The sequence below is a fragment of the Python bivittatus genome, unplaced genomic scaffold, assembly GCF_059951505.1.
Source record: "Python bivittatus isolate LINGU-HERP-01145 unplaced genomic scaffold, Pbiv_v1 ctg000440_np1212, whole genome shotgun sequence".
In the NCBI taxonomy this organism is placed as follows: Eukaryota; Metazoa; Chordata; class Lepidosauria; order Squamata; family Pythonidae; genus Python; species Python bivittatus.
Window position 1 is genome coordinate 2,061,791 of NW_028277063.1, and position 9,483 is coordinate 2,071,273.

Consider the following 9,483-nt stretch of genomic DNA (forward strand, 5'->3'; position numbering starts at 1 on the left):
GTGGTGGGAAATTGTAACATACAAAGTGAGAGTGAATGTGTTGGTATTTGACATCACAGAAGTGAAAAAAAAAGAAAGAAATAATTGGAAAAGGGATTGAAAATATAACTGACAATATAAAAGAGCCTTTATACCTTGAATGGGTGAGCAACGTTATTTGATGATGGGACCAACATGCCTTTTTCATTTTGTAGGAGCTGAGTTGGTAGGTTAAAAACCCAACATACTTGCATCAAGCCCACCAGAGGCTTGCACATCTTTGTTTAACCTTGTTTAAGCTAAAACAATATTATCATGAATCACGAGCCCCTCTCCCATGTACATTGCTGCAGCCGTATTTGAATATTGCATACAGTGCTGGTGTTACATCTCAAAAAAATGATGGGAGTAAAACTGGTGGACAAAAATGCCAAAAGGGCAACTAAAATAATCAATAGAACAATTCCCCTGTGGGGAAAGGTTGCAAAGTTTGAAACTGTTTGAGTTTAGGAAATACAGTAATACCTCGGTTCACAAATGCTTCTGTTCACGAACAATTCGGTTCACGAACAGCACCGTTCGCAAAATTTTGCTTCCGTTCGCGAACTCTGCATCGGGTGACAACAGGATCCGTGGCCATTTTCCCTGCTGTGACACGTGGTCGTGGCTTCCTGTAGGGAGGGGGACACTCCCTCCAAACAATAACCGCCTCCCCACCCGTCTTCCTGTCCTCCACGCCAGAAGTTGCGTCAAGCAAGGTTAGTGTTCTCTCTCTTCATACTGTCCTGTCCTGTACTTTGTTTCATATTTTTGCGGTTTAAAAAAAAATACATATGGTTCAGAACGGATTAACCGTAATTACATTGAAGCTTATGGGAAAATTTGATTCGGTTCGCGACCAATTCGGTTCACGACCAGAGTCGTGGAACAAATTAAGTTTGTGAACCAAGGTTCCACTGTATGGGATAGAAGGCAAGACGTAACGGAAATATATGAAATTACAAACGGTGTAGAGAAAAGATAGGAGAAAATTTTACTTCCCCTCTCACAATTAGGGATTGTTCAGTGAAGATTGCTGGGAGATTCAGGATGGACGGAACCAAAATCTAACGTTCTTGGGTAGCTCCAATTCCATTGTGAAGTCCTCCAAGAGTTCATCACTAACAGCTTTCTGCATCTGTCATTTTAATTTCCTATCAGTGAAGTGCCACTCCAGAGCAAGGCAGGAAATAAGCAAGATTTTCATATGCGTGTGTGTGTATTATGTATGTATGTATAATTTTATTAAGGATTTTTTAAAAGAAAACAAAAACTAATACAAACTCATACAAAGTGAGAAAAAGGAAAGGAAAGGAAAGAAATCAAAGAGAAAGTTGAAAGGGCAAGAAAGGGAAAAAAAGTAAAAGAAAGATAGAAAAGAAAGAAAAAACATACCAAGAAGTAGCTTCCGATTTTCTTTACAGCAGTTATAAGTACAATTATAAGTTTACCTCTTACTCTATAGTTATAACATGCCTCTCTTCTTCGTATAATCATCAAAACCATAATCATAAGTTCATTTTTTTCTGTTTCATGCAAAAGTCAATAAGGGGTTTCCAGTCAACAATAAATGTAGGTATTGTCTTTTCTTTGATCAAAGATCAAATTTAGCCATCTCAACAGTTTCCACTGTCTTCACCAACCATTCTTCCACTGTGGTTAATCTTTCCATCTTTGTGCATACAATAATCTTGCTGCAGTTGTCATGTACAAAAACAAAGTTCCACAATTTTTTTCCAACTGTTTGTCCATCGATTCCAAAAGAAAAACCTCTGGTTACAATTGTATATTAATCTTTAAAATCCTCTGAATCAGTGTATGTATTTGAATCCAAAACTGTCCATCTTTTTTACATGTCTACCAAGCATGATAAAATGACCCTTCTTGTTGTTCAAATTTCCAACATAAATTTGAAGTACCTTTATACATTCTGGATAATTTTTCTGGTGTCATATACCAATGGTACCTCATTTTATACAAATTCTTTTTAAGATTATAATATAGTGTAAATTTCAATCCTTCCAACCACATATTTTCCCATTGTTCCATCTGTATATTGCAACCAAAATTTTTAGCCCACTTTATCATACATTCTTTCACTTGTTCTTCTGTTTCAAATTTCAGTAAAAGCTTATCCATTTTAGCAATTACATGTTCATCATTTGAATGAAGCACAGAAGCAGCATCTGGTTCTTCACTTCCACCAGCAAACGGGTTTTGACTAGCGGTGTGAAGCTGCGAATAACGTGGGCTTGGGGAAGACTTAAAAGAGGGGAGACATGAGCACTTGATGCTGTAGGAGAGGCTGATTTTTCCTTATCTTTCTGATTGTCAGCAGCTGCTGGATTTTCATCCTCATCGGTATAAGAGGTGTGAGGCAGAGCTGTTGTGGTTTGGTCTGTGTAGGCAAGACCCACTTTTGCAAAATCTCCTTGAATGTGTTTCCCTCCGTGAAGGAGAGCAAATCAGCCTGGCATTCAGGGCAAGCCTCAATTTTGCTGTAACACCCTGAGATGTCCCGTGGGCGGCTGAGGAATGCATTGGTAGGAGACATTAAGTTACCTGGATGGGGCAGGGATCTGCATGTGGGGCGTGACTCAGGGTATTGCCAGCTAGTATCATGCATCAGCCTTGTTCTCCTCTGCTCTTGTCTAGCTGGCAGGTTGTTTAGCAACCTCTAAACTGGAATATACATTCCACGATTCAGGATCTATTGGCAGGTGGGACCAGACTTCAAAAGAGGACGAATGAAAAAAGAGGGGGAAACCCAAGTAGCCAGGAACACAGGTATGGAGGAGTCATCTTTGATACATGCCTATTGGACAGAATTAAGGGATTAATTTGGGTGTACCAGTCTGTATCCTTTCTGAGAAATAGAGCAACTTGTGGCTGATTGCGGATTTAGCAGGATGATAAGCGCTCTCCTATGCTTTCTGAGATGCAGTATATACACAAATTTAATAAATAATAACAGTCAAAGGTAACTCTATGCAGCTTTCCATATATACAGGTAATCCTCATTTAGCAGCCACAATTGGGACTGGCAAGTCAGTTGTTAGGCGAAGTGGTTGCTAAGTGAAACTGCGAATGTGCTCAGCTTTCCTTTGCTTTACAGATTTGTGAAGGTCGTAAATGCGAGGATTGGTCACAAAGTTATTTTTTCATCACTGTCATAACTGCAAATGGTTGCTAAATGAGGCAGACGCTAAACAAGGACTACCTGTATAGCCACATCACTGCAATATATTATATTTTTAATATTTTATTTTCATTTTATTTTCATCCCTTTGCTGAATAAATTAGTTTTTTTTAGAGCTCTTCTCTGAAATTAGGTTTCCATGGGCATCTCCTCCATGACTCAAGATTTTTTTTAAAATGTTTTGCTTAGTTGGGTCAAGCTCAGTGAATTCCTCCCCTTGCCCTTAGCAACATGTGTCATGTTTGTGATTATTTTGAGGGAACCTATTTATTTAGGTGATGGTCAGGTTCATTTTTTTTTCATTCCCCAAAGTATATATCATTGTCTTAGTTATTTTTATTGAAATGATCTGATTTTCCTTTTCTCTTCACTCTGGAGAGATCCTCTGTAATCCAGTCACATTATCAGGATCCTCTATACTTGGATGTCACCCATTGACCTCTAAACCGCCAATATGCATTGCACAGTGTAGGCAATGAGGATTAGTCATGCTGGCTTTGATTTCCCTCCTAAAAAGGATGTTCAGGTTTTAAACTTAACAAAGCAGTTTTATTCTCATATTCTTTTATAATGTTCTGGCTAATAACAGCCTGAGAACAGGGAGTAACAGAAATAGAAGTAAATGAATGGAATATTCTCTTAGGAGCAGATTAGTTTATTGCTGGGCTTGGGATGATGATGTCAAGTCAGAAGAAAAGAAAAAGAAACAACACTGAGGGGGGGAGTGAAAATGTTTCACTGAAGCAATAAAATGCTGTTGGATTCCTTGGGATGGTGTCGTAAATGGAGTAGATGAGATGGAGGTAGGGAAAAACGTGCATGTGGTGTAAAGACTTGGAAAGCGTTGGCTTCGTTCCTTTTCACGTTACAAGAGATTCTGGACCAGCATGGAGAGTAAATCAGAACAAGAGGATGGGGGAAGGGGCTTTTCCCTCTTACATCTAACCATGGTACAAAAATTCCCTGGCAACAACTTTATCCTGCTGGGTCTTGTTGATGTTGTTTCATATTGCCCCCTTGTTCAAGGACGCCCAGTGTTAAAGTAGTGTTTTCTCCTTCTGTTGACCGCATCCAACAGCTGTTTCAAGGTCTGTAAAATTTGACACGCTTTGCTACCCATGCTGGAGGTGGTACAATCCAGGGAGCTACTGGCCGGTGGGGAGTGGGAACATCTTGACGCTTATGGGCCACTTTGGGCTCCTACAAACATGTTCTCTTTCTGCTTTTCCTTCCTGCTGAGAGAGCTGGACACGGCTGTAGGGCTGCTAGTCTATTGAGCAGATATATGGAGCTGTGACAGCCCATTAAACCCATGTTCTCTGGCAAGCGCAGTAAAACAGAGGCATGTGGGTTCATGCTTTCTCCCCACAGTCTGCCGATCACCATGGAAGCACCACACCAGCCAGTAAACAGATTGCCATCAAGATTGGTGAATCTTTTCCAGCCAACTGGCGATGTTTCCAGAGGGAAGGATGGAGGGCTGGAGAAACCCACCAATAACTTTCCTTAACATGCTCTGTGCTCAATAAATCAAGGCTCCTCTAACTGGAGGCAAACTAGAACAAAAACGATAGAGGCTGGAAAAGATCAGTAATGGGGGTAGCAAATATTATCCTGGTAGAGTTTTTCCTTAACTCCAGGAGAGGTGGATAGCAGAAGCATCCACTGGGACTTGTCAACAAAGTCAAGATGGCAACCAGAACCACATGATTTTTTTATAGAGAAAAGGAGCAGGGCTTTGATTTCACAGGTGCAGCCACCATCTTGACTTTTTGGACTTTTTAAACCTCCTCTAAAGGTACTCCTGACATAGTAATTTAACTCAGAAGGTAAGGAAAAACAAATGGAAGAAACAGGATGAGAAATAGAATAATATGTGAAAAGGAAGGAATGGCCTGTAGTTCAAGAGCAAAGGAAGGGAGCAAAGGAAGGAAAGGCCAATGTAGATCACATGTTGTCAAAGCCATGCTGTGCTTGAGTCTGTGTGGGAATACAAATCTTCTGGGGTCATTTAGAATTATTTTTTAAGGACTGATAAAATATCTTGTCTAAGCCATAAAATGGACTGTTGCTTCTCTTGATGTCAAGGCAAGATCTGGGATTGCTCAAGGGAAGTCTGTGAATGAGTTCACAGCAACAGATTAGCAGTAGCTTTCCCCAAGACAGTAGCCTTCAGATGAGTTAGGACTACAGCACCCAGAATTCTCAGCCACCACAAATTATGGAATTATGGTCCCAATCCATGTGGAGGGTGCTGGGTTGGGGCAGGCTGTTCAAGAATAGGCTTCATCCTCTACCTTCTTCAGCTTTATGTGGCTCACCTTGCTTCATGGTGGATGAATACGCTGACCAGGTTTAAGGAGTTTACTTTGGGTGAGATGGTTCCTTGGACAGCAAAGCCCTGAGCAGGGGCCTAGCTAAGCCAAACCGTTGTGCTGATCTAAGTAACCTGCTAGGTCAGTTCCTAAATTAAGAATAACTTCTCTGTTTGTGTTTTTCCTGTCCCTCACAGATGTCCATTATCCTTTCGGGTCTTATCCACTTCTTCCGGCCACTGCTATCATCCCTCTCTGGTGTACTCGAGTGCAAGGGTGTAGCACCATGGTACTTCCTCACAGGCCTCCGCATTGTGGCCATCTTCTTCTCCAATGGGCCCTGGGATTCGATGAAGCAGGACATGGCCTGCAATTGGATAGCCCCAATGGAAGAGAAGTCACGGGACTTCTGCGCAACCCTGTGCCAGAACCAATATTTCCCAGTCTCAGTTTCAGCCACCTGGGGGGTGGTGTTCCTTGCTGTGCTCCTCCTGGTGGGACTCATGAGGCTCACCAGCCCCAGGAAAAAGAAAAAGAAAGAGGATGAGAATGAGAATGGCAACAACAACAGCAACAGCAGTGGGAATAATAATGGCAGAGGCGTAGCTATGGTTGCCACTGTACCACATGGATCCAGTGCAGACATATCCACTGTCTATATGGTTGGACGTCGTGGTCTTCCAAGACACTATGGTCCCCGTGGTCCCCGATCCTACTATGCCCGACATTTTAACCACAATGTTTGGCATAATCGGAGTGATCAGGATGGCATACCTATGGCCCACATGTCTGGAGGACATGGTACCAATGTTGGTTTGGGACCATATGAAGCAGAACAATATGGTATGCCCTGTCACCCTGGATACATTGACACCTCTGAAATGCCTGACCACTGCTATGATATGTCTCAACAGACAATTAATCCATACCCAACAGATATGCAACATACCAAGATGAGCACCTATTGCCCTGAAACAGATCAATATGGAATGTCTCCCATTCAAAGTCCTAAAGAACAAACCAATGTTGCATCCTGTTTTAATGAAACACAGTACAACAATGCTCCTACCAACTATGTATCTGTTCCCATGAGCAGCTCTTCATATAAAGGTAAAATACCTCCTCGTTGGTCAGAGGACAAAAATCATGAGGGTCTTCAACAGAGATATAGAGGCCCTAAAGAATACGGTGACTCTACTGATTATGCATACACTATGGGTAGAACATACACTGGGAAAGGCAAGATGATCCCCAGATACTATGAAGAAACCAAATATAGCATGGCAACCAAATGTAAAACAATCCCAGAAAGCCACGTGGACCAGATGACTGTCCCTCCTAGGCTGGATGACATGAACATGGCCATCAAACATAGGCCAGTTCCAGGAAGTAAAATGAGAACCAAGCAGCAATTAACTTTTGATGCCCCTGCTAGGAGTGATGTGGGCTTTGGCAGCAAGATATACCCCCAACCACGGATGGCTGATGATTCCAACTGCAGACCCACTGACAAAAATAAAGTCATGACTGGGCTTGGCATGGTCACTGGACCGACTCTATCTTGCCATGGTGATGGTGCATGTACATGCCCTGAGAATAATCCATGCCACGTGGGCTCCTCATCCCCACCCCAGACAGACCCAGGCCACTGTGCTGAGTCCAGCTATTACAGAGAATCTATACCTGGACCACAGGATGATGCCAAGGTGATCATCGCAAACATCTGTGGCATACCTCTCTTTGACATCTGGGTGGGGCTTCTCCTAACTAGCGAGACCTGCTTTCTGTGTGCTATAATTCTCCTCCAAATGCCCAGGCTCATTGGGCGTTCCTGGATCTGCTCCCCGGGAGCTGTCAGTTGCCCTGAAGCTGTTGAATGTGCCCTGAAAGGCAGAGCCGAAAAACGGATGGCATTATGGGGGTTGGCTTTCACCTCCATTCTTTTCATAATAGCATGTTCTGGCTACTTTCACCTACGTTTCTGCTGGAGTAGAAGGTGCTGTCGCATGTGTGGGGAGAGTGAGGGAGGACGGCAAGGAGCATGTGCTGAGGGCACTGAACCTGAAGAGCACGTGTTTAGAGGGGATGTAGAAAGTGGCAATGATGAGAATAAGGAAGAAGGGTTATAAGAAGATGGAGGTAAATGGAAGGAAGAAATGATGAGCCAACCCGGTCTGGGCATTCCCGTTTCATATTTCTGATCAGATTTGCCCAGGGGCTTTACCTAAACCTGGCAACAGCCAGTTCCGATGATAATTTATTGTGTTAGCTCTTCAAAGTAATTCATAATAGCATGTGCTTACATGTCCAAAACCATAGTAAAACAAGGGTTTTCAAACTTTGCAGGGCCCTATCCTCCTAAAATTTCAAACAGGGTTGACTTTTTCCATCACCCTGATACCACAAATTCAGGAGTCCACTCGAAACAATAATAATTTAACTGAAGTTAAACTGCAGCCCTTGACAAATGCTGTGATTGGGACTGATGGAAAAAAAAATCAGTATAAAGAATTCCTTTTGAGCTGGATGGCATTTCTTGATTAAAAAGGGGAAGAAAAAGTTCTATTTGCTTTACTCAGAAAACTCAGAATATAAGAGGAAATAACTTTCTATCTCTCTTGAGACTCGGTGGTGAGGATATAAGGGCTTAGATAGGGTTTCCCCCCCTTTTATTTAATTCCTCCCTCCTTTTTAATGTTGCTGATATAATGCATAGACTATTTAAAGGTCTGACTTGTTAAGGGACATTGTGATCCAAAACTCACTGACCAGACTTCTGCTTAGAACTGGGTTGATGAAACATAATTTTGTGCCAGTTTACCCAGGCAGAATAGGAAAAAATGTGATTTTTTGGCTTAGTTCTGATGTGTACCACAATTTACCAGTTGGTTCACACAACCCAGACTGAACCAGCTTTTTCCAAATGAGTCCTCACATCACCAGTTATCATAGCCAAGAGTCACCCCTGAGAGGACTTCTATTCTAACAATATCATAAGCCCACAGTTGAGAAAGCCTGCAGAATTTCCTCTTCACTGAAACTAGGGTTTCAGTGGGAAAGGATTCAAACTGTACTTGGTCCCCTTGAAATGTTAATCTTCTCGCTTGTAGAATATTTTTTTTTATTAGTTTCTTAGTGGGGAGGAGCATTTGAATCTGCCACTTCATCTTAGCGGTATAGATGGCTCGTAAGTTTCCAGGCTTTGCCTTATTTCTTATTATGGGATCAGACTCAAGAACAGCAAATACCTTAATAACCTTCCTTCCTTTTAGTATTTCTTTTCATATTGAGAGTTAGATGTCAGAAAAGAGGCTAGTATGTCACTTTGCTTGCTGACATCTCAGTTGTTTATTTGCAGGGACTTTTTTTAAAATGCTGTGACCCTCCCTGAGCACACTTAAAGGGGGTGAGTGTCAGCACTTGGCGTCTTTGAGCCCCCTCCTAATGATCCTACCTCCACCTTTCTTATCAGTTATGATCAAGTGGCTCAACCTAGTTTAAATTCCCCACAGTGCATTTGACTTTTGCTCTTGAGCCTTGTGGCAAATTTTAAAGATGGTTAGATCTAATTGGTCAACAGCCAGGTAAGAGGGGGATGATAGTAAGCCAGAGAATGAAGGGTGCGTATGTGTGCAACTGAGTCTCCTAAGCCCTGTTCCAGTCATCTCTCTGTTTTTTTAATCTTCCAGAAAAACTGCCCACATAATAAACCACAGATAAAACTTTGATTTAAGAAAAGAAAAATGGTAAATTTCAGGCCAGCACCTCTATACTAGATCTTAGATCATATCTACTCCTAAATCTGGAAGTCTAGACAGATCTTGCTTGCACATTTTTAGCTGTTCCTGGTAAAAATATATTAATTCTACTTGATATTATTTTAAAAAATGTTAAAAAGCTATCATTTGGTGCAACATATTTAAATAGTTTCAGGTTCTTCAACCAGTGGGG

The 9,483-nt window shown here is 41.8% G+C and overlaps 1 protein-coding gene across 1 annotated transcript; it reads left to right on the forward strand.

The window, feature by feature from the left end:
• The first annotated feature begins 1,335 nt into the window (after window positions 1–1,335).
• LOC103063470 (uncharacterized) lies at window positions 1,336–9,483 on the forward strand. Its single transcript, XM_025176877.2, has one exon. The coding sequence runs from the start codon at window positions 5,730–5,732 to the stop codon at window positions 7,659–7,661; it is 1,932 nt and encodes a 643-aa protein (XP_025032645.1). The 5' UTR covers window positions 1,336–5,729; the 3' UTR covers window positions 7,662–9,483.